Below are 24,907 nucleotides of genomic sequence, written 5' to 3'. Positions count from 1 at the left end.
TTGTGACTTATCTTAATTAAGCATTTAACTAGTAAATAGCAAGGTGCGGTGTTCTGGTATATTTTGACAACTTTTTCTATCATAGCCCAATTTGAAGGAAGGCTGAATATAACGTTATGGAAATGGTAACAAATTTTTCATCCATTGAACTTAATGACTTATAAAAAAAAAATGAGAATCCAGCAGGAACATAGCCTGTAATGGTTGTACTGTGTGTGTCAAGGGAGAAATTTAGGTGAAGATTGCTAATGGTATCTTCGTTCAGGATATCCAGAGGCCGGTGTCGTATTAGCTGTATGTACAGATATTATGAGACTCAATAATCAATAAACACAGAACATGTTCTCTGTTTGAGCCAGCGTCACCAACTGAACTTGTGTATTGGAAAAGACTTAATTATACAGAATGCATCATTGTCCTTGTAACAATAGGGAGTAGGGAGTATTCCACTCCCCAGTTTTTCCCAGTATGCTGTAAAATACACCTGTTCATTATACATTCTGTGTGAAACTACTGATAAGACTTTTACTAATCATCATGAAGACTTTAGGTACCGTCACACATAACGAGATCGCTAGCGAGATCGCAGCTGAGTCACGGTTTCCGTGACGCAGTAGCGATCCCATTAGCGATCTTGATATGTGTGACACCTACCAGCGATCAGGCCCCTGCTGTGAGATCTCTAGTCGTTGCAGAATGCTCCAGGCCATTTTCTTCAAAGGCGATGTCCTGCTGGGCAGGACACATCGCTGTGTTTGACACTGTGTGACAGGGTCACAGTGACTGCTGAGATTGTTATACAGGTCGCTACTGCGACCTGTATTGTGCCTGCATCGCTGGTAAGATCTGACTCTGTGACATCTCACCTGCGACCTCCCAGCGACTTACCTGCGATCCCTATCAGGTCGCATCGTTTTCGGGATCGCTGGTAAGTAGTTGTGTGTGACTGGGCCTTTTCACTGTTTCACATTCTGGCTTCATTATCTTTGGTTAACCCATTATTGTATATACAGTTTAGAATCATATTATGGGTCTGTGCGATTGCTATAGAGACACACAGATGATTATGCAACTACATCTACATTTTGATTATTTACATACACAGAATCTTATTACATTTAAACAAACAATTTATAGCTTAGGCTACCTTCACATGTGTATGGTAAACGAACGGCAGTAGTTTTTAGGTAGACACAGTTTGAAATCTTATTGAAAAAGCGCTTAATAAAAGATGCTAAAAAGAAGGAACCTATTTATAGCAACGTCAATATGATTTGCGCATATGTTCAGACTTTTTGAGCCATGAAGCATCTAAAAGAAAAGACCTGATCTTTCTTCAGGCAGCTTAAGCTTGGAAACTACTCACTAGATTATATATACAGTTTTAAAACAATTATTTTAAAAACAACCAAAGAAGAAATTTCAGGTAATCCATCCCCATCATTTTCCTAAAGCATTCAACTGGTACGCCGGTAAGACATTGCGAGCACATACATCTAGGGTTATTTTCAACTGCGCCCCTGACCCACGTAGTATGGAAAAGATCAAGTCAGAAAACAAGGTGCACAACACAAGCTGACGATTGATCAGTCTGTTCCCAGGATAAGGGTGGCGTTACGATAATGATTCTCGGATCCACATAACTATCCGAGCAATCGCAGAACGAGCGTTCTGAACATCCAACAGATCAGAAATTAGTACACTTACCATACAGAATCCAGTAAAGCTGTGCTGTAAAGCCCAAGACACACGGCGTGAAAATCGGAGCGAGTGGAATGCGATAAAACATCACATTCCACTCGGACCAATATTTGCCTGTGTGTCAGCGCACATGAGCAATTATTTTCTCAGCCCTAATCGGACCAAGAAGACAGTCGCAGCATGCTACGGGTGCAATGACAGTCTTTTTTTTCCTCACACCCATTCAAGTCTATGGGGCAAGGGAAAAAAAAAAAAAAAACGCACTGCACTCGCAGTACACCGGCGATAGCCTGAGTGCAGGGTGAGAATGGCGATAGCAGTCTACAGAGGAGAGACGGAGGGAGATAAATCCCTCCCACCCCTCCTCAGAGCCGCCCCGCCCGCAGCTGTGGTCCGATCGCACGATTGACCTCAGTCGCCATGACACTCGGCTCCCGCTGTGCTGCCAGCGTGAGCCGAGTGTCATGCGAGGATCGCAGTAGTCCCCGTGTGACCCCGGCCTAACAATTAGACACTGAAGGCATGCGCTACCACAATGGGTATGAAGTAATCAGTGGATTTTTATAGAGGAAGGCTGCAGTAAAGGTTTAAAAGGGGTTGTCCGCTACTAGGTTCACCGCCATAAAAATAAAGCCTATAATCACCGCCGCTGCAGGTGTTGAACCAGTGATGTCATAACTCACGTTCCCAGGGCCCATTTGACCATGGAATGACACGCAACCAATCAGCGCTGGCTTCCTTCTCCCCGCCTTTGGGCACTTAAGTAGTGGCAACCGCAGCGCCCTCTTCCTGTTAACTGTTTAAGCATCCAAAGGTGGGAAGAAGGAAATTAGCACCGATTGGGGGTGGTGCTCGCGTGTCATTCCAAGGTCAAATGGGGCCCCGGGAACTCAAGTTTCGCAATCACTGTAACCGCGCCGCCATCGGGAGTATAGACTTTGTTATTTTTAACCCCTTAACGCGGGCAGTAAAATTACGTCCTAGCGGTCATAATGTTACTGCCCGCGGTCTGCCGGCAGCAGCATGCCGCGATCGGCGCACATCTCAGCTGATTTTCACAGCTGAGATGTGTGCCTGCTAGGCACGAGCAGAATCGTTATCTGCTCGTGCCGTTTAACCCCTTATATGGCGCTATCAATATGTGACAGCGCCATTATAAGCGCGATCGCGGTAAACATTTCCTTACCGCCCGATACCGAAAGTCACGTGACGCGATCACGTGACTCCCGATAGTTATCATGGTAGCACAGGGTCATGTGATGACTCCTGTACTACACCTGACTTGCTTTCACTTTGAACCCCTTTAAAAAAAAACAAAACTCTTTGATAATCTTTCAGTGAAAATTCATTTTAAAAGGTAATCTTTCAGCAGGTTTTTGCCACTTATGCATTATGAAGTGGCAGAAGAAGGGAATTTTGTTTACTTACCGTAAATTCCTTTTCTTCTAGCTCCAATTGGGAGACCCAGACAATTGAGACCCAGACAATTGGGTGTATAGCTTCTGCCTCCGGAGGCCACACAAAGTATTACACTTAAAAGTGTAAAGCCCCTCCCCTTCTGCCTATACACCCCCCGTGCATCACGGGCTCCTCAGTTTTGGTGCAAAAGCAAGAAGGAGTAAAAGTTATAAATTGGTTTAAAGTAAATTCAATCCGAAGGAATTTCGGAGAACTGAAACCATTCAACATGAACAACATGTGTACACAAAGAACAACAGCCCGAAGGGAACAGGGGCGGGTGCTGGGTCTCCCAATTGGAGCTAGAAGAAAAGGAATTTACGGTAAGTAAACAAAATTCCCTTCTTCTTTGTCGCTCCATTGGGAGACCCAGAAAATTGGGACGTCCAAAAGCAGTCCCTGGGTGGGTAAAATAATACCTCGTAATAGAGCCGTACCACGGCCCTTTCCTACAGGTGGGCAACCGCCGCCTGAAGGACTTGCCTACCTAGGCTGGCATCCGCCGAAGCATAGGTATGCACCGGATAGTGTTTCGTGAAAGTGTGCAGGCTCGACCAGGTAGCTGCCTGACACACCTGCTGAGCCGTAGCCTGGTGCCGCAAAGCCCAGGACGCACCCACGGCTCTGGTAGAATGGGCTTTCAGCCCAGAGGGAACCGGAAGCCCAGAAGATCGATAAGCTTCGAGAATTGGTTCCTTGACCCACCGAGCCAGGGTTGATTTCGAAGCCTGTGACCCTTTACGCTGGCCAGCGACAAGGACAAAGAGTGCATCCGAACGGTGCAGGGGCGCCGTACGAGAAATGTAGAGCCGGAGTGCTCTCACAAGATCTAACAAGTGCAAATCCTTTTCACATTGGTGAACTGGATGAGGACAAAAAGAAGGTAAGGAGATATCCTGATTGAGATGAAAAGGGGATACCACCTTCGGGAGAAATTCCGGAACCGGACGCAGAACCACCTTGTCCTGGTGAAACACCAGGAAGGGAGCTTTGCATGACAGTGCAGCTAGCTCAGACACTCTGCGAAGTGATGTGACTGCCACTAGGAAGACCACCTTCTGCGAGAGGCGAGAAAGAGAAATATCTCTCATTGGCTCGAAAGGTGGTTTCTGAAGAGCCATTAGCACCCTGTTCAGATCCCAGGGTTCTAGCGGGCGCTTGTAAGGGGGGACTATGTGGCAAACCCCCTGCAGGAACGTGCGTACTTGCGGAAGCCTTGCTAGACGCTTTTGAAAAAATACAGAGAGCGCCGAGACTTGTCCCTTAAGAGAGCCGAGAGACAGCCCCTTTTCCATTCCGGATTGAAGGAAAGACAGAAAAGTGGGCAAGGCAAATGGCCATGGACTAAAACCCTGATCAGAGCACCAGGATAAAAAGATCCTCCACGTCCTGTGGTAGATCTTGGCTGACATTGGTTTCCTGGCCTGTCTCATAGTGGCAATGACCTCTTGAGATAACCCTGAAGACGCTAGGATCCAGGACTCAATGGCCACACAGTCAGGTTGAGGGCCGCAGAATTCAGATGGAAAAATGGCCCTTGAGACAGCAAGTCTGGTCGGTCTGGTAGTGCCCACGGTTGACCCACCGTGAGATGCCACATATCCGGGTACCACGACCTCCTTGGCCAGTCTGGGGCGACGAGGAGGGCGCGGCGGCAGTCGGACCTGATCTTGCGTAACACTCTGGGCAGCAGTGCCAGAGGAGGAAAGACATAAGGCAGTTGAAACTGCGACCAATCCTGAACTAAGGCGTCTGCCGCCAGAGCTCTGTGATCTTGAGACCGTGCCATGAATGCCGGGACCTTGTTGTTGTGCCGGGACGCCATTAGGTCGACGTCCGGCTTCCCCCAGCGGCAACAGATCTCTTGAAACACGTCCGGGTGAAGAGACCATTCCCCTGCGTCCATGCCCTGGCGACTGAGAAAGTCCGCTTCCCAGTTTTCCACGCCCGGGATGTGTACTGCGGAGATGGTGGAGGCTGTGGCTTCCACCCACAGCAGAATCCGCCGAACTTCCTGGAAGGCTTGCCGACTGCGCGTGCCGCCTTGGTGGTTGATGTATGCCACCGCCGTGGCGTTGTCCGACTGAATTCGGATCTGCCTGCCTTCCAGCCACGGCTGGAACGCCTTCAGGGCAAGATACACTGCCCTTATCTCCAGAACATTGATCTGAAGGGAGGACTCTGGCTGAGTCCAGGTACCCTGAGCCCTGTGGTGGAGGAAGACCGCTCCCCACCCTGACAGACTCGCGTCCGTCGTGACCACAGCCCAAGATGGGGGCAGGAATGATTTCCCCTTCGACAAAGAAGTGGGAAGAAGCCACCACTGAAGGGATGCCTTGGCTGCCCGAGAAAGGGAGACGTTCCTGTCGAGGGACGTCGATTTCCTGTCCCATTTGCGGAGAATGTCCCATTGAAGAGGACGCAGATGAAATTGTGCAAATGGAACTGCCTCCATTGCTGCCACCATCTTCCCTAGGAAGTGCATGAGGCGTCTCAAGGGGTGCGACTGGGCTCGGAGGAGAGATCGCACCCCTGTCTGTAGGGACCGGTGTTTGTCCAGCGGAAGTTTCACTATCGCTGGGAGAGTGTGAAACTCCATCCCGAGATATGTCAGCGATTGTGTCGGTGTCAGTTTTGACTTTGGGAAATTGATGATCCACCCGAACCTCTGGAGTGTCTCCAGATTAATGTTCAGGCTGTGTTGGCATGCCACCCGAGAGGGGGCCTTGACAAGAAGATCGTCCAAGTAAGGGATCACTGAGTGTCCCTGAGAGTGTAGGACTGCAACCACTGTTGCCATGACCTTGGTGAAGACCCGTGGGGCTGTTGCCAGGCCGAAAGGCAATGCCACGAACTGAAGGTGTTCGTCCCCGATGGCGAAACGCAGGAAGCGCTGATGCTCTGGTGCAATCGGCACGTGGAGATAAGCATCCCTGATGTCTATTGATGCCAGGAAGTCTCCTTGGGACATCGAGGCGATGACGGAGCGGAGAGATTCCATCCGGAATCGTCTGGTTTTCACGTGTTTGTTGAGCAGTTTGAGGTCCAGGACGGGACGGAAAGATCCGTCCTTTTTTGGTACGACAAACAAGTTGGAGTAAAAACCGTGACCCCATTGCTGAAGGGGAACGGGGATAACTACTCCTTCTGCCTTCAGAGAGTTCACCGCCTGCAGAAGAGCATCGGCTCGCTCGGGGGGCGGAGATGTTCTGAAGAAACGAATCGGAGGACGAGAATTGAACTCTATCCTGTAACCGTGAGACAGAATGTCTCTCACCCATCGGTCTTGGACATGTGGGAACCAGGCGTCGCAAAAGTGGGAGAGCCTGCCACCGACCGAGGATGCGGTTTGGGGAGTCCGCAAGTCATGAGGAGGCCGCTTTGGGAGCGGTTCCTCCGGCGGTCTTTTTAGGACGTGCCTTAGACCGCCATGAATCAGAGTTCCTCTGATCCTTTTGAGGCCTGTTGGACGAGGAGAATTGAGACCTGCCTGAGGGCCGAAAGGACCGAAACCTCGATTGTACCTTCCGTTGTTGAGGTCTGTTAGGTTTGGACTGGGGTAAGGACGAGTCCTTACCCTTGGATTGTTTAATGATTTCATCCAATTGCTCGCCAAACAGACGGTCGCCAGAAAACGGCAAACCGGTTCAAAATTTCTTTGAAGCAGAGTCTGCCTTCCATTCACGTAGCCACATGGCCCTGCGGACTGCCACTGAATTGGCGTATGCTACCGCTGTACGGCTCGCAGAGTCTAGTACCGCATTCATGGCGTAGGACGCAAACGCCGACGCCTGAGAGGTTAATGACACAACCTGCGGAGTCGCGGCTCGTGTGAGTGCATTAATCTCAGACTGACAAGCTGAGATAGCTTGTAGTGCCCATACGGCAGCAAATGCCGGAGCAAAGGACGCGCCGATAGCCTCATAGATGGATTTCATCAGGAGCTCTATCTGCCTGTCAGTGGCATCCTTTAGTGATGCACCATCTGCCACTGCAACTATGGATCTGGCCGCCAGTCTAGAGACTGGAGGATCCACCTTGGGACACTGGGCCCAACCCTTGACCCCGTCAGGGGGGAAGGGATAACGTGTGTCATGAAGTCGCTTAGTAAAGCGCTTATCCGGAAAAGCTCGGTGCTTCTGGACTGCGTCTTTGAAGTCGGAGTGATCAAGAAACGCACTCCGTCAGTGTGATGAAGTTGAGGGACGCTCCCAGCGAGCCCGCTTCGTCGGTCTGGGACTGCGGTCCATGTCGGAGTCCTCCCCTTGGGACCTATGAGTTGACCCAGGAGCTCTTTGCTGCTCCGACCGAGGGGGGCATGGGGGCAATGAATCAACAGTGCCCGGGGCCTGTGTTACAGGTCTGGACTGCAAAGCTTCCAGTATCTTAGCAGACCATCTATCCATAGACTCAGCAAGTTTGTCAGCAAATACTGCAAACTCTGTCCCTGTCACCTGGACAGTGGGGGCCGGAGGTTCCACCTGGGCCGGGGGTCCCACCAGTGGCTGAGACTCCGGCTGAGTGAGTGTCACAGGGGCCGAGCATTGCACACAATGAGGGTAGGTGGAACCTGCAGGAAGCATTGCCGCACATGAGGTACAGGTTGCAAAGTAAGCCTGTGCTTTGGTACCCTTGCTTTTTGCAGACGACATGCTGTTTCTCCTCTTAGAATAATCAGTGAGGGTATATAGCCAAACGCTAACAGTGAGGCCGTACAGAGTAAATGTATACACTATAAGCATATAAATATACAATTCGGCACCCAGGGGGACCAGCACCTAGTAACAGGTGCGGCTTACCGACCGCTCCCAGCGGTTGTGTGACCACCAGATCCCTGCCTGGGCCTCCCAGAGCTGTGGAGCTCAGTTGTCTCCCCTCTGAAGTTCTCCAGCGTCTTGTAGCAATGGCTGCCGGCGTTCAGAGAGGAGGAGGGGGCCGTGGGCGTGCCTGTAAAAGTGCGGGAATCTGGTGCCCCACGGTGCTCAGTGAGGGGGGAGGAGGATACAAAGTATGCTCCTGCCCTCAGCGCTGACGTCCAGTGCAGCGTCCCGCCCTTACCCCTGACTGGCAGGCCCGGGGGCGGGAATATGCGGCACTAGGCCGCAAAAGCCGGGGACTAAAGTTATAAGCGCGGCCGGCAAACAAGCGCGGCCAGCGCAGTAGTCCCGGCGCACTAACACACCCAGCAGCTGCTGCAGTGTCCATTACCCAGGCGCACTATGCGCCGTCCCCAAGGGGACACAGAGTACCTCAGAGTCGCAGGGCCTTGTCCCTGATGATACCCGGCTCCTGTCCAGCAGATTCCCCCAAGGGCTGCGGAGGGAGCGCGGTCCCAGCGCCTGGTGACCGGTCAGGATCCCACTTCACCCAGAGCCCCTAAGGGATGGGGAAGGAAAACAGCATGTGGCTCCTGCCTATGTACCCACAATGGGTACCTCAACCTTAACAGCACCGCCAACCCAAGTGGGGTGAGAAGGGAGCATGCTGGGGGCCCTGTATGGGCCCACTTTTCTTCCATCCGATATAGTCAGCAGCTGTTGCTGACTAAAATGTGGAGCTTGCGTGGATGTGTGCCTCCTTCCACAAAGCAATAAAACTGAGGAGCCCGTGATGCACGGGAGGGTGTATAGGCAGAGGGGAGGGGTTTACACTTTTAAGTGTAATGCTTTGTGTGACCTCCGGAGGCATAAGCTATACACCCAATTGTCTGGGTCTCCCAATGGAGCGACAAAAGAAATTAAAAAAAAAAACAAAAAAACCCTAAAAGTTCAAATCACCCCCCATTCACCCCATTGAAAATTAAAGGGTTAAAAAAATAAAAAATATACACACATTTGGTATCGCCGCGTTCAGAAACGCCCGATCTATCAAAATATAAAATCAATTAATCTGATCAGTATACGGCAAAAAAATTCCAAACGCCAAAACGATGTTTTTTTGTCGCCACAACTTTTGCACAAAATGCAATGAGGCGATCAAAACGTAGCATCTGCGCAAAAATGGTACCGTTAAAAACGTCAGCTCGAGACGCAAAAAATAAGCAGTCATTGAATATGGCGTAAAACATGCGCCACTTTTTTTCCAAACGTTCGATTTTTTTTTTAACCCCTTATATAAAAGTAAACCTATACATGTTTGGTGTCTACGAACTCGCACTGACCTGAGGCATCACACCCACACATCAGATTTACCATATAGTGAACACAGTCAATAAAATATCTCAAAAACCATAGTGCTATCGCACTTTTTTTTGCAATTTTTCAGCATTTGGAATTTTTTTTGCCGTTTTCTAGTACACTATATGGTAAAACTGATTGTTTCATTTAAAAGTACAGCTTGTTCCGCAAAAAATGAGCCCTCACATGACCATATTGACTGAAAAATAAAAAAGTTACGTCTCTCAGAAAAAGAAGGGCGAAAAAAAAACAAAGCGAAAAATCGGCCGGTCGTGAAGGGGTTAAGGGGGAAAACATGGGGAATGAGAAGGGGTTGTCTAAGTAGTGCACAACCCCTTTAATGTAAAATATGTGGTCTATGGTAATATAAATTAATTAAAAAAAAAAAAAAACGCCTTAAATGTCTGAGTATCAGGTCTGGTGTATCACTCGGATCTAATCTATTAGTTACTTACATCTTGATTGTACTCCAGAAAGACATGGAAGTTCAGATCTTTCCTAAGAATAGGGTGAGCTGCCACACGGCACAGGAACACTTCATGCATTGCTACGGTTTTCTTAAAAATAGCCAGGTACTCTCTGCAAACAAGAAAAAGGACACATGCTTAAAGTGAAACTGTACTTTCATCACGTTTTGCATAAAACAATAGTACAGGCTAATAAAAGAAACTTTGTAATATATCTGATGAGAGAGATGTGCTTCCTCCCCCAAATATCAGGCACCTCTCCCTATCCCCCTGCCTCCTGAACTTCTATAGAATAGGGGAGGAAAGAGAAGGAGTGCGGAGTAGGGAGAGGAAACAGGCAGAGGGACGAGACAGAGACAACATTTAGAGCAATCTAACAAGTCTTTTACCTCCCCCCAGAGCTGGATTCACATCCAGACAGCTCAGTATTGAAAAGACCAGCAAGCTAAATATTTTATGGATAAATTTGACCCAACAAGCCTTCCAGCCACATTGTCTGCAGGTAAGGCTGCATTCACACTGTGCAGTGTAAGTTGGAAGCATTAGGCACCAACATATACTGTCCCAGTGAGGACTAAGACGCATGTCATTTTTACATTAAATGGGGGCCTAGGTGTAAGTTTGACATATACTGAAAGCTTCCATGTGCAAGTGATCCACAATGCTTCAATCACATTACACAGCAGCTGTGTACAACGTAGATGTATATACATTACAAAATATATACTGTAAAGTGGGCTTTACACGCTGCGACATCGCTAGTATTGGCTAATGATATCGAGCGCGATAGTACCCGCGCCCCCGTCGTATGTGCGATATTGTTTGATCGCTACGGCAGCGTGACACGGACTTACCTGCCCTGCGACGTCGCTCCGGCCGGCGAACCGCCTCCTTTATAAGGGGGCGGTTCGTGCGGCGTCACATGGCAGCCGTCCAATAGCAGAGGAGGGGCGGAGATGAGCGGGACGTAACATTCCGCCCACCTCCTTCCTTCTGCATTGCCGGTGGACGCAGGTAAGGAGATGTTCCTCGCTCCTGCGGTGTCACACGTAGCGATGTGTGCTGCCGCAGGAATGACAAACAACCTCGCTAATCAGCAGAAAACGATTTTTTGTTTCAGGACGACCTCTCTGCGGCAAATGATTTTGACCTCTTTTGCGATCGCTTAAGGTCGCTAGTAGGTTTTACACACTGCGATATCGTTAAGGACGCCGGATGTGCGTCACTAACGACGTGACCCCGACGATAATTCATTAACAATATCGTAGAGTGTGAAGCCCGCTTAAGATCATGCTCATACATTTGCTGAAGATATGCAGCAAAGATTTCTGGCATCCACTTATTCCACCGTGCCTGAGCAGTGAGACCTATAAATTAATGAGGAAGGGTTCTGCCAAAAGGTGATTGCTCCAAGTGTTCCGATCCATCACCGGATCCTTCCAAGTGGCTTCAGCTCCATATCTGACAGACTAAGGCTTGGTAGTAAAGAAGAGCGGATCAAGCATAATTCAAAGTAGACTGTTCGCACGCTTTTTTCCAGAGAAATACAATTTGCACAGACGTTAATCGCTGGGAACTGAATGTTATTCTACGGGGTCTCTTCAGACCCCAGAGCATAAGTGATGCAATATGCAAAAAACAAAAAAAAAAAACAAAAAAAACCCTGACATCCTTCTATTCCCCTTGTTGCTCACTTCTCTGACCCCTCTACCCCTCACTGTCACCCGTCCAGCCCTCCACGCTCATGCTGGATTCTGCACAACCTCAGAGGAGGTCACAGCATCATGACCTTTCTTGTGAACACATAGAACCCTCACAGACACATTAAAGTCACACGGCGTGAAACGTCCGAAGAATCCAGAGCGAGCGGTCAGGAATTAGACAGTGAGGCAAGGGACAGATGGGTGGTGGCGAGGTGCGGGGAGAAGAGGGGAGCGGTGAGGGGAGAAGAAGAATTGTTTTTTCTACTATTTGATGACCCATTATGGATCAGAAGCAGTGGCCAGCGGCCGCCGTGTGGTTACATGTACTCAAAGGCACATTTTTGTTCATGTGGATTTTTTTTAAATTCGAGTATAATATAATACCCCTACAAAATGTTGCCAAATATCTACTAGACGCAAATTGCTCGTGTCCGGGAGGCAAGGCAACCCTCCAGCCCCGCAACGGCAACCCCTCCAGCCCCGGCAACCCTCCAGCCCCCGCAACGGCAACCCTCCAGCCCCGGCAACGGCAACCCCTCCAGCCCCGGCAACGGCAACCCCTCCAGCCCCGGCAACGGCAACCCCTCCAGCCCCGGCAACGGCAACCCCTCCAGCCCCGGCAACGGCAACCCCTCCAGCCCCGGCAACGGCAACCCCTCCAGCCCCGGCAACGGCAACCCCTCCAGCCCCGGCAACGGCAACCCCTCCAGCCCCGGCAACGGCAACCCCTCCAGCCCCGGCAACGGCAACCCCTCCAGCCCCGGCAACGGCAACCCCTGCAGCCCCGCAACGGCAACCCCTCCAGTCCGCTTAGCTTTTCTATATAGTTAGACAAACTGTATGGGGCACACAGATGTCAGATGGAGGCTAAAAACACACTTCCAGCCTCCTTCTAGTGAGTGGTGGTTTATGGCGACATTACAATATCCACCGAGAAAGGCTCCGGACGTACACTGTAGGTCAAAAGCACAGATGCAGGATGTACCAGGACTAAGCGACAATTCAGAGCTTTCCCCTCATTCTCACCATGATCACATAAGCATCACATAGGAGGGAATAGAAAGTGAGCAGCGCTATCGGCAGTTACTGCTTCATACAATGGACGGGTCATACTCACGCTTCAAGCTCCTGCTTCATTTTAGTAAACTCTTCCTTTGTCATTGAACCTTCCCCTTCTCCGAGCTTTTGCAATTTCTCTCTTGATGCATCAAAATCAGGTCTGGGGGGCGCAGGTGGGATCTGGATACATAACATAAACTGATTACATTGTCATTGGTCATACATGGTAAAGTCGCTTTCCTAGGGGTCTAAGATCAATAAGAAGGATCCATCTTCTCTACAAACATGTCCAGTTTGGTAAACACTTGCAATTCTCACAAAAATAACCATTTGATCCTCTTTTTCGAAACATAAATAAAAAGAAGGGAATTTTGTTTACTTACCGTAAATTCCTTTTCTTCTAGCTCCAATTGGGAGACCCAGACAATTGGGTGTATAGCTACTGCCTCCGGAGGCCGCACAAAGTACTACACTTAAAAGTGTAAGGCCCCTCCCCTTCTGGCTATACACCCTCCCGTAGGAGTACGGATTCCTCAGTTTTAGTACCAAAGCAAGAAGGAGGAAAGCCAATAACAGTTTCAAAAAACAAATTCAATCCGATAACAAGATCGGAGAACCTAAGAAACAACATGAACAACATGTGCACCCGAAAAACGAAACCCTAAGAACAATAGGGCGGGTGCTGGGTCTCCCAATTGGAGCTAGAAGAAAAGGAATTTACGGTAAGTAAACAAAATTCCCTTCTTTTTCGCTCCTAATTGGGACGTCCAAAAGCAGTCCCTGGGTGGGTAAAAAGATACCTCGTGATCGGGCTGTCAGGCAGCCCTTTCCTACAGGTGGGCCACCGCCGCCTGAAGGACCTGTCTACCTAGACTGGCATCTGCCGAAGCGTAGGTATGCACTTGATAGTGTTTGGTAAACGTGTGCAGACTCGACCAGGTAGCCGCCTGGCACACCTGCTGAGCCGTAGCCTGATGCCGCAATGCCCAGGACGCACCCACGGCTCTGGTAGAATGGGCCTTCAGTCCAGATGGAATCGGAAGCCCAGCAGAACGGTATGTGTGAAGAATTGGTTCCTTGATCCACCGCGCCAGGGTGGATTTGGAAGCTTGCGATCCCTTATGCTGACCAGCGACTAGGACAAAGAGCGCATCAGAACGGCGCATAGGCGCCGTGCGAGAAATGTAAATCCTGAGTGCTCTCACCAGGTCCAACAGATGTAAACCTTTTTCAAATTGGTGAACTGGATGCGGACACAAAGATGGCAAAGTGATATCCTGATTGAGATGAAAGGAAGAAACCACCTTGGGAGAAAACTCTGGAATTGGACGCAGTACTACCTTGTCTTGGTGAAACACCAGGAAGGGAGATTTGCAAGATAACGCCGCTAGCTCGGACACTCTACGAAGAGACGTGACCGCCACAAGAAAAACCACTTTTTGTGAAAGCCGAGAAAGGGAAACCTCTTTCAAAGGCTCGAAAGGCGGCTTCTGGAGAGTAATGAGAACCTTGTTTAGATCCCAGGGTTCCAATGGCCGTCTGTAAGGAGGAACGATATGACAAACTCCTTGGAGAAACGTGCGTACTTTAGAAAGCCGTGCCAAGCGCTTCTGAAAGAATACGGATAGCGCGGAGACTTGACCCTTAAGAGAGCTAAGCGACAAACCTTTTTCCAACCCAGACTGCAGGAAGGAAAGAAAAATTGGCAATGCAAATGGCCAGGGAGAAACCCTCTGAGCCGAGCACCAAGCTAAGAATATCTTCCACGTTCTGTGATAGATCTTAGCTGAGGATGGTTTTCTAGCCTGTCTCATCGTCGCAACTACTTCATGAGATAAACCTGAGGCCGCTAGGATCCAGGACTCAATGGCCACACAGTCAGGTTCAGGGCCGCAGAATTCAGATGGAAAAACGGCCCTTGAGACAGCAAATCTGGACGGTCTGGTAGTGCCCATGGTTGGCCTACCGTGAGATGCCACAGATCCGGGTACCACGACCTTCTTGGCCAGTCTGGAGCGACGAGAATGGCTCGATGGCAGTCGGACCTGATTTTCCGGAGAACTCTGGGCAACAATGCTAGAGGTGGGAACACATAGGGTAGTCGGAATTGCGACCAATCCTGAACCAAGGCGTCTGCCGCCAGCGCTCGGTGATCGTGAGACCGTGCCATGAAAACTGGGACCTTGTTGTTGTGCCGTGACGCCATCAGATCGACGTCCGGCGTCCCCCAGCGGCAACAGATCTGCTGAAACACGTCCGGGTGAAGGGACCATTCCCCTGCGTCCATGCCCTGGCGACTGAGAAAGTCTGCTTCCCAGTTTTCCACGCCTGGGATGTGAACTGCGGATATGGTGGACGCTTTGCTTTCCACCCACGTCAAAATCCGCCGGACTTCTTGAAAGGCTTGGCGACTGCGTGTTCCCCCTTGGTGGTTGATGTACGCCACCGCCGTGGAATTGTCCGACTGAATCCGAATCTGCTTGCCTTCCAGCCATTGTTGGAAGGCTCGCAGAGCAAGACAGACTGCTCTGATTTCCAGAACATTGATCTGCAGGGTGGACTCTTCCTGAGTCCACGTCCCCTGAGCCCTGTGGTGGAGAAACACCGCTCCCCACCCTGATAGGCTCGCATCCGTCGTGACCACTGCCCAGGATGGGGGTAGGAACGACTTTCCCTGTGACAATGAGGTGGGGAGAAGCCACCAACGCAGAGAGTCCTTGGCAGTCTGAGAGAGGGAGACAGTCCTGTCGAGGGACGTCGATTTCCCATCCCATTGGCGTAGAATGTCCCATTGTAGAGGGCGCAGATGAAACTGCGCGAACGGGACCGCCTCCATTGCTGCTACCATCTTTCCTAGGAAATGCATGAGGCGCCTCAGTGAGTGCGACTGGCTCTGAAGGAGAGATTGCACTCCTGTCCGCAGCGAACACTGCTTGTCCAGTGGAAGCTTCACTATCGCTGAGAGAGTATGAAACTCCATGCCAAGATAAGTCAGTGATTGGGTCGGGGTTAGATGAGACTTTGGAAAGTTGATAATCCACCCGAAACTCTGGAGAGTGTCTAGTGCCACTTTCAGACTGTGTTGGCATGCCTCTTGAGAGGGTGCCTTTATAAGCAGGTCGTCTAGATACGGGATGACCGAGTGACCTTGCGAGTGCAGGACAGCTACTACTGCTGCCATGACCTTGGTGAAGACCCGGGGGGCTGTTGCCAGACCGAAAGGTAACGCTACGAACTGCAGGTGTTCGTCGTGTATGACGAAGCGTAGGAAACGCTGATGCTCTGGCGCAATCGGCACGTGGAGATACGCATCTTTGATGTCTATTGATGCTAGAAAATCTCCTTGAGACATTGAGGCTATGACGGAGCGTAGGGATTCCATCCGGAACCTCCTGACTTTTACGTGTCTGTTGAGCAACTTTAGATCCAGGACGGGTCGATACGATCCGTCCTTTTTTGGGACCACAAACAGATTGGAGTAAAAACCGTGACCTTGTTCCTGAAGAGGGACGGAGGTCACCACTCCTTCCGCCTTTAGAGCGGCCACCGCCTGCAACAGAGCATCGGCTCGGTCTGGTGGTGGAGAAGTTCTGAAGAAACGAGTTGGCGGACGAGAACTGAACTCTATCCTGTACCCGTGAGACAGAATATCCCTCACCCAACGGTCTTTGACGCGTGACAGCCAAATGTCGCCAAAGTGGGAAAGCCTCCCACCGACCGAGGGTGTGGGAATCGGAGACTGCAAGTCATGAGGACGCCGTTTTGGCAACGGTTCCTCCGGCTGTCTTTTTTGGGCGTGACTGAGACCTCCAAGAATCTGAGCGTCTCTGATCTTTTTGAGTCTTTTTTGACGAGGAAAATTGGGACCTGCCCGGTCCTCGAAAGGACCGATAACCAGACTGACCCCTCCTCTGTTGGGGTTTGTTTTGTCTGTGTTGCGGTAAGGATGAGTCCTTACCCTTGGAGTGTTTGATGATTTCATCCAAACGCTCTCCAAACAATCGGTCACGAGAAAAAGGCAAATTGGTTAAGCACTTCTTGGAATGAGAATCTGCCTTCCAATGTCTCAACCACAGGGCCCTACGCAAAACAACGGAGTTGGCTGACGCCACTGCCGTACGGCTTGTAGCGTCAAGAACAGCATTAATCGCGTACGACGCGAATGCCGCCATTTGCGAGGTCAATGGTGCTACCTGCGGGGCAAATGCACGTGTGACTGAGTCGACTTGCACAAGCCCGGCTGAGATAGCTTGGAGTGCCCATACGGCAGCAAAAGATGGCGCTAACGACGCTCCAATAGCTTCATAGATGGATTTCAGCCAGAGCTCCATCTGCCTGTCAGTGGCATCTTTAAGTGCCGCTCCATCTTCAACTGCAACCAAGGATCTAGCTGCAAGCCTGGAAATTGGAGGATCCACTTTTGGACACTGGGTCCAACCCTTGACCACCTCAGGGGGAAAAGGATAGCGTGTATCTTTAAGCCGTTTAGAAAAACGCCTTTCCGGATAAGCGTGGGGTTTCTGGATTGCGTCTCTAAAGTCAGCGTGGTCCAGAAAAGTGCTTAATGTACGCTTGGGATATCTGAAATGGATTCTCTCGTGCTGCGAAGCTGACTCCTCTACAAGAGGAGCTGGTGGAGAAATATTTAACATCTTATTGATGGATGCTATAAGATCATTAACTATGGCGTCACCATCTGGTGTATCTAGATTGAGAGCGGTCCCAGGATCAGAATCCTGATCAGTTACGTCCGCCTCATCACCCATAGATTCATCTCGCTGGGATCCTGACCATTGAGATGAATGTGAAGGCCTCTCATAGCGAGCCCGCTTAGGTTGCCTGGGACCATCGTCCGAGTCAGAGTCTTCACCCTGAGGTGTATGTGCCCGTCCCGGAGCTTGGAAGTAATTCAGCTGAGGGGGACCAGGGGGCAATGATTGCACAGTGTCCGTGGCCTGAAGTACAGGCCTAGCCCGCAATGTGTCAAGAATTTGTGACATAGTGAGAGACATTCTGTCAGCAAAAGCTGTAAACTCAGTTCCTGTCACTTGGACAGCATTCACAGGTGGTACACCCTGGGTCACGTCCAGCAGAGGTCCCGGCTGTGCAAGTGCCACAGGGGCCGAGCACTGCACACAATGGGGGTCATTGGAGCCTGCCGGTAGAAAAGTCCCACATGCGGTACAGGAAGCATATAATGTCTGTGCCTTGGCACCCTTGCGTTTTGTGGACGACATGCTGTTGGCTCTCTGCAATGTGAGAGAGTCTATAGCCAAAAGGCGACCAGCGCTATGCAGTACAAAGTATTTGCAGGAACAAAATACTAAGATTACTACTGGCACAAGAGGGGGTGAGCCCTGAGGGCTGCTTACCGCCCGCTGAATAGCGGGTAAGAGGCGCAGAATTCCTTGTCTGGGTCTCCCCGGCTCCCCTCTGCAGCTCAGCGTGTCAGCAGGAATGGCTGCCGGCGTCTGTGGAGAGGGGCGGCCCGTGGGAGTTCCCAAACAAAAGTGCGGGAAACAGTGTCCCCTCTGTGCCTATTGTGAGGGCTGGAGTATGTAAAAACGACTCCAGCCCTCAGCGCTGATGCACTGACCAGCGTCCCGCCCCTCTCCTGACTGGCAGGTCTGGGGGCGGGAACGAACGGAACCAGGCCGCAAAAGCCGGGGACTCGAGTTATCAGCGCGGCCGCCGTAAAAGCGCGGCCCGCGCTGAAGTCCCCGGCGCACCACAAGTGCCAGCCGCGCCGCAGTCCCAGCGGCCGGCGCGACCGTTCCCCAAAAGTGTGCCCGCTTCAGCGAAGCTGAAATGAGGCCATGGCACAAGCGCCGCAGCGCTGATGTCCCCGGCGCACTACAACACCCAGCATGCTGCGGTGTGAGCGCGAAATGCACGGGGACACAGAGTACCTTGAGGAAGCAGGGCCATGTCCCTGATGTACTCCGCTCCAATCCAGCATCTTCTCCAGGGGCTGTAGATGGAGCACGGTCTCAGTGCCTGGAGACCAGTAAATCCCACTTCACCCAGAGCCCTGTAAAAAGGGATGGGGAAGGAATCAGCATGTGGGCTCCAGCCTCCGTACCCGCAATGGGTACCTCAACCTTACAAACACCTCCGACATACAGTGGGGTGAGAAGGGAGCATGCTGGGGGCCCTGTATGGGCCCTCTTTTCTTCCATCCGACATAGTCAGCAGCTGCTGCTGACTAAAAACAATGGAGCTATGCGTGCGTGTGTGACCTCCTTCGCACAAAGCTAAAACTGAGGAATCCGTACTCCTACGGGAGGGTGTATAGCCAGAAGGGGAGGGGCCTTACACTTTTAAGTGTAGTACTTTGTGCGGCCTCCGGAGGCAGTAGCTATACACCCAATTGTCTGGGTCTCCCAATTAGGAGCGAAAAAGAAAAAGAGAATTTTGTTTACTTACCGTAAATTCTTTTTCTTATAGTTCCGTCATGGGAGACCCAGACCATGGGTGTATAGCTACTGCCTCCGGAGGACACACAAAGTTACTACACTCAAAACGTGTAGCTCCTCCCTCCTAGCATATACACCCCCTGCTAGCCAGTCCTAGCCAGTTTAGTGCAAAAGCTGAAGGAGGACATCCACCCACAAGAAGAGACCGAGTAAAATCCGGAAGAACCGGAACCTCTGTCTACAACAATAACAGCCGGTGAAGACACACGGAACAAGAAACCTGCCAACAGGCAATAGGGAGGGTGCTGGGTCTCCCATGACGGAACTATAAGAAAAAGAATTTACGGTAAGTAAACAAAATTCTCTTTTTCTTTATCGTTCCTATGGGAGACCCAGACCATGGGACGTTCAAAAGCAGTCCATGGGTGGGAATAAACAGACAACTGAGAAGCAGGCAAAACCTAACTTCACAAATGGGCGACAGACGCCTGAAAGATGCGTCTGCCGAAGCCCGCGTCTGCCAAAGCATGAGTATGCCTTGGATAGAGCTTCGAAAAAGTTTGCAGATTAATTCGAGCTGCAGTCTGACAGACCTACTGAGCCGTAGCCTGGAGCTTGAAAGCTCAAAAGGCACCGACAGGTCTGATCAAATGTGCTCTGATCCCCGGCGGGGAAGGCACTTGAGTACACTTGTCAGGCCTCGGGAATGGCCGACCTAAGCCAACGAACCAGGGTCGGCTTAGATGCCGAGAGACCGCTACGCTGACTAGCAGTCAGCACCCGAGAGAGGTGCACTGCCTAATAACGGCGGTGCAAAACACATAGATCCGGAGCGCCCGCACCAGATCCAGGATATGCAACGCTTCCTCAAGAGATGAACAGGAGCCGGACAAAAGGAAGGCAGGAAAATTGCCCCGGAAAAGGTGGAAGCAGTAACCACCTCAGGGAAAAAAGTCCGGAGTCGGACGGAGACCACCTTGTCTTGATGCAAAAGACGAAAAAAGGGGGTAACTCCGAAAGAGTGCAGCCTGAACTCTCTGGCGGGAAATTATAGCCACTAGAAAGACTACTTTCTGTGAAAGATGAAACAAAGAAACCTCCCTAAGAGGCGCAAAGGGGGGTTTCCGGGAACCGGGAGGACCGGATTAAGGTCCCAGGGCTCAATAGGCCGCCGGAAAGGCGGAATAATGTGAGATGCGCCCTGAAAGGAGCGCACCGGAGCCAGCCGGACGATATGCCGCTGGCACATACTGACAGAGCCGAGACCTGTCCGTTAATGAGGGATAGTCCTAGCTGAAGACCGGACTGTGGACAGGAGGGTCGGCAAGGCTAAAAAGGTCAAAGGACACTTTGAAGCTCGAGTCATAGCGGAGATGACTTCAGGAAGGATACCAGAAGTCGCCAAGATCCAGGACTCAATAGCTACGCCGTCAATCTGAGAATCCAGAAATCTGACGGAAAAAACGGACCTTTTGAGAAAAGGTCTGGACGGACCGGAAGATGCCATGGCAACCGAACGGACAGAAGGAGCAGGTCAGGGTACGAAGCCTGCCTGGGTCAGTCTGGGAAAGAGAATGACCCGACGGCCCCCTTAACTGATCTTGCGCAGGACTCTGGGCAAGAGGTAGAGACGAAGCTGGGACCAAACATGAACCAGCGTGTCTACCGCAAAACTTGAGGATTGTGGACCACGGTTGGACAGCTGAAATAGTCCGCCTCGCAGTTTTCACATCTAGGATGTGGGCTGCGGATACGGTGGACTAGGAGTCCCTTGTCCACTGAAGAATGATAAGCCGCCAAGATTGCCAGGCGGCTGAGTGTCCCGCACTGGAAGTTGATGTAGGAAAACGCTGTCACGTTGTCCGACTGGACTCGAATGTGCCTAGCCGCCAACAGATGGTGAAGGCTTAGAGAGCTAGAAATACAGCTCTGATTTCCAGCACATTGATCCAGAGGGCTGATTCGGACAGAGTCCAACGCCCTGCGCTCCACGGTGGAGATATACTGCTCCCAAGGCGGAAAGACCAGCATCCTGGTGAGGATCACCCGGGACGGGGCCAGGAATCCCTGAGACAGAGTGGCCGAAATCACCACTGCAACGAGCCTCTGGACAGTGGCGAAGCCACCACTCCATGGAAGGAGGGAGGTCGCGTGTACAGCGGAAAAACTCCAGTCTCAGAGGACGCAGGAGAAACTGGGCAAGTAATCGCTTTCCTTGACGCCACCGTCTGACCAGCACCTTATTTGGTGTCTGATAGAACGACGTCGACCGCCAGAGGAGGGACTACTGATCGACCAAGAGCAGTTTCACAAGTGCCGACAGAGTCTCGAATTGCGTCCTTGAGAACCTTTGGGTCGAAGTCAGAGTGGACTTGGACAGAATGACAAGCCACCCGAATAGGTAAGAGTGGCGAGAGTAAGCGAAGTACTCTGCTAAGAGTCCGCACTGGATGAAGCCCCGAGAAGAAGGCCGTCCAGGGCAAACGATCACTGCCAATCTCTAGGGGTGCAGGACCCTAATCACAGCAGCCCCATGAGAATACTCGAGGGGCCGTGGCTAACCCTAAGGGAAGAGCCACGAATTGGACCACTCCGATGGCAAAACGTAGTCAACGCTGGTGTGAAACTGCGATTGACCCCTGTCGAAAGGCATCTCTGATGCCGATGGCTGCTAGGGAATCTCCTTGGGTTCTTGATTGATCCGGTGAAAAACACACGGAACAAGACCGAGACTCCATGTGAAAACGCCACACCTGACCATGCTTGAAAAGCTAAAGATCCCAGTCGGAAGGCACCGCCCTCTTCGGGGACTAGAAATAGATTTAAGCAAAAATCTCAGAACCGTTCCCAGTCGGGAACCGGTACAATTACTCCATTGGCCTGCAAGAAATGCTACGGCCTGTGAGAAGGCGGCGGCCTTGGAGCCGGGAGGAGTTGACAGAAAAAAATCTGTTTGGCGGGTGGACAGAATTCCACCCTGTAGCCATGGGAGATATAATCCCGCCCCCACTGAACGGAGACGTGGTAGAACCATACGTCACCAAGTGGAGAGAGCCTGCCACCGACCAAGGAGGTGGTTGGCGTGGCTAGATAGCTTGGAGGAAGCTGACTCCGTGGTAGCAACTCCTGCGGCCTTCTGAAGACGCAGCTGCAAGCCATTTGGTGCTATGAACCAAAACCGAGCTAGATGACGATCAGATGGAGGAACGGAAACCACCAAAACCTCAACTGATTCCTGTCCTGGACAGGTTCCCTGGTTTAGGTTTGTGGCAAGGAAGAACTCTCCCCGCCAAGGGCTTCCTGAATTTCATCCAGTTGGTTCCGAAGAGACTGGTCCCACCACAGGGGAGCCCAGCAAGGAACCCCTAAAGAGGCATCTGCTTTCCATTTCCGAAGCCACAGGAGCCTGCGGATAGCGAGGAAAGTAGCCAAGACCACCGCCGTGCGGTGTCCTGCATGGCATATCTGGCATAGGATGAAAAGACTGAAGTCTGGAAGTTCAGGCAACCGTCTTGGGCATAGAGTCCCTGTGAGGGAATGCATCTCCTCCAGACAAGCAGAGAAGGTACAAAAGAACCGCACTGCTGTAAAGCTGAGGAAAACGAAGCTGCTGCCGCCCCAATACCGACTTGGCCCAAAGGACAACCGGGCGGACCGCAAAACCTTAAGTGAGGAGCTATCAGCCACTGACATAACGGTCCGGGCTGAGCCACCTGAGGTGAATGAGCCCACTTCTTGACCACCATTGGTGGACAGGGGAAACACATTCCTCAGAATCACGCTTCATGGGAAGCGACTGTCAGAGCGGACCCTGGGCTTGGTCACAGGGGCCTGAAAACTGGAGTGGTTAAGGAACACACTTTGTGTTCTCCTAGGTAAGGTAACTCCGGCGGATTGGGGTCCAGTACAAAATTAATGTACCGTGGGATCCTTATTGCTGTCAGCCCCTGATACAACTATCCGGGCTGAAAGTCTGGACACCGGAGGGGCCACGTTTGGCGAATGAGTACACTCCTTGACCACCTCTGATGGGAGGGGGAAACAGGCAGCAGAACCCCGCTTTGGGGTCTGCAGGACAGGCTGTGAGCTTGGACGCAGCAGGGTGAAAACTGGAGTGGTTAAGGGACACACTCCTCGTCCTGTTAAAGGTATACTGATGCCTTTCTGCCAGTGGGGAATACTCCACTGATACAGGTGGATGGACACAATCCAATCATTCGCCTCTGCGTCACGGACGGACGGATCAATACATAAAGTAGCGTCCGAGCCCCTGGTAGAGACATCCTCCTCGTCCAGTGAGTCAGCTCGTAATCGGAGCTGCGGGACGGGGAAGGACAGGGGACCCTGCGTCTCCCTGTCAGGAGGACGGGATCTGAGCCCAGAAGGAGGGTCGTCTGTGAGCTTTATTGAGCGAGCTGAAGCAGAAAACGCCCTGAGAAGGGAGCTGCATGCTCAGCAGATGCCGGGACAGCCGACTCCTGGAAATAGGATTCCCTCAGGGGTCAGCCACCGAAACCGGAGCAGATGGAGGGGCCACTAATGAGCCTCCAAGCTGAGGGGCCACAGTGGTTATGAGCTCGGTACAGCCGTACGAGACTACCTGCAGTGCATAATAAAAACAGCCTGCAGCGCTGCTCTGTGAGACATGCTGCAGAGGTGGGGGCTCTGTCAAGACTGGCCACCAGCATATCTAAACAGATAAAACAAGCAGCTGCACAACCGGAGGTTGTGGCTGCCAATCGTTCAAAACGACATGTCTGTGCCCCCTGGTCCCTCAGCCCAGGTCCCCACTTGTCACACTGTGGAATCTCTGTGCCCATGCAGGCACAGAGAACGCTGAGAACATGGCGACCGGAGTGAGGAGAGGGGGCGGGGCCTACTCTGAGAGCGGCAAAAGGATTCTGTCAGTGAGGTAGCCAGGGGAGGGAATCTTTCCTCAATGAGGAGTGTCCCTTCGCTTGTGCTGCGCAGCTGCTGGGTGGAGCTACACTGCCTCTCTGCATGACTGACATGCAGAGACAGTGGAAACCGAAACTAGGCCTCAGGCGAAGCCGGGGCCTAGAGTAAAACATGCGGCCGACGAGCAGGCACCATCGGCGCGGTTCTCCAGTGAAAACTGGAGAACCGGCCGGAAATGTTAACACCAAACATAAAACACATTCCCCCAATAAATAAACATAAAGGACCCTTGGAAAGACCACTTTCTGTGGTAATAACGTCTCATATACTTAGCTTGTGAGACGCAGGTTGCCAGGGTCCTGGGGGATGATAGCTCCGTCCAGCAGGGTCCTGCAAAAGGGCTGCGGATGGAGACCGGTCTCCTGCAAAGCAGTGAGAACCGTGTTGGCTCCGACTTCAAGCCAGAGCCCCAGCATGGGATGGTGAAGGAGCGCGGCATGAAAGGGATACAGCCCTGAAATCAACCTTAACAGCAGCCCCGCAGTGGGGTGTGAAGGGACATGCCGGGAGTCCAGACTGGACCCGCTTTTCTTCCAAATCTTTGTCCAAAAGGAAAAATCAAAAATCAAAATCAGAGAATGCATGTGTGTGTGACCTCCTGAAACACAAAGCATTGAACTGGCTAGGACTGGCTAGCAGGGGGTGTATATGCTAGGAGGGAGGAGCTACACGTTTTGAGTGTAGTAACTTTGTGTGTCCTCCGGAGGCAGTAGCTATACACCCATGGTCTGGGTCTCCCATAGGAACGGTAAAGAAATGTAAAATAAAGGCTGTACCTCCGTTATTCCGCCTGGAAGAGTATTAATAAATTGATGATTGGATATTACCATTTACATTTGCAGAGCAACATAGCCCATTGATGCCTGACAGTATTTGAACTGAATGGTATTTGAACTAGTAATTAGTGATGAGCGGGCACTACCATGCTCGGGTGCTCTGTACCCGTAACTAGTGATGAGCGGGCACTA

The 24,907-nt window shown here is 51.4% G+C and overlaps 1 protein-coding gene across 1 annotated transcript in view; it reads right to left on the bottom strand.

Annotated features, from left to right (window-relative positions):
• The window catches only part of SNX6 (sorting nexin 6), a 106,606-nt gene that overhangs the window by 48,433 nt on the left and 33,266 nt on the right, over positions 1 to 24,907 (bottom strand). The window contains exons 5-6 of the mRNA XM_075330604.1: positions 12,623 to 12,744; positions 9,791 to 9,914 (exon numbers count right to left, since the gene is read on the bottom strand). Coding sequence (XP_075186719.1) covers positions 9,791 to 9,914; positions 12,623 to 12,744 — 246 coding nt within the window. The remainder of the gene's footprint in view (positions 1 to 9,790; positions 9,915 to 12,622; positions 12,745 to 24,907) is intronic.

The sequence above is a fragment of the Anomaloglossus baeobatrachus genome, chromosome 12, assembly GCF_048569485.1.
Source record: "Anomaloglossus baeobatrachus isolate aAnoBae1 chromosome 12, aAnoBae1.hap1, whole genome shotgun sequence".
NCBI classification, from domain to species: Eukaryota; Metazoa; Chordata; class Amphibia; order Anura; family Aromobatidae; genus Anomaloglossus; species Anomaloglossus baeobatrachus.
The sequence above is the reverse complement of the archived record's forward strand: the minus strand, read 5'-3'. Positions and strand labels throughout refer to the sequence as shown.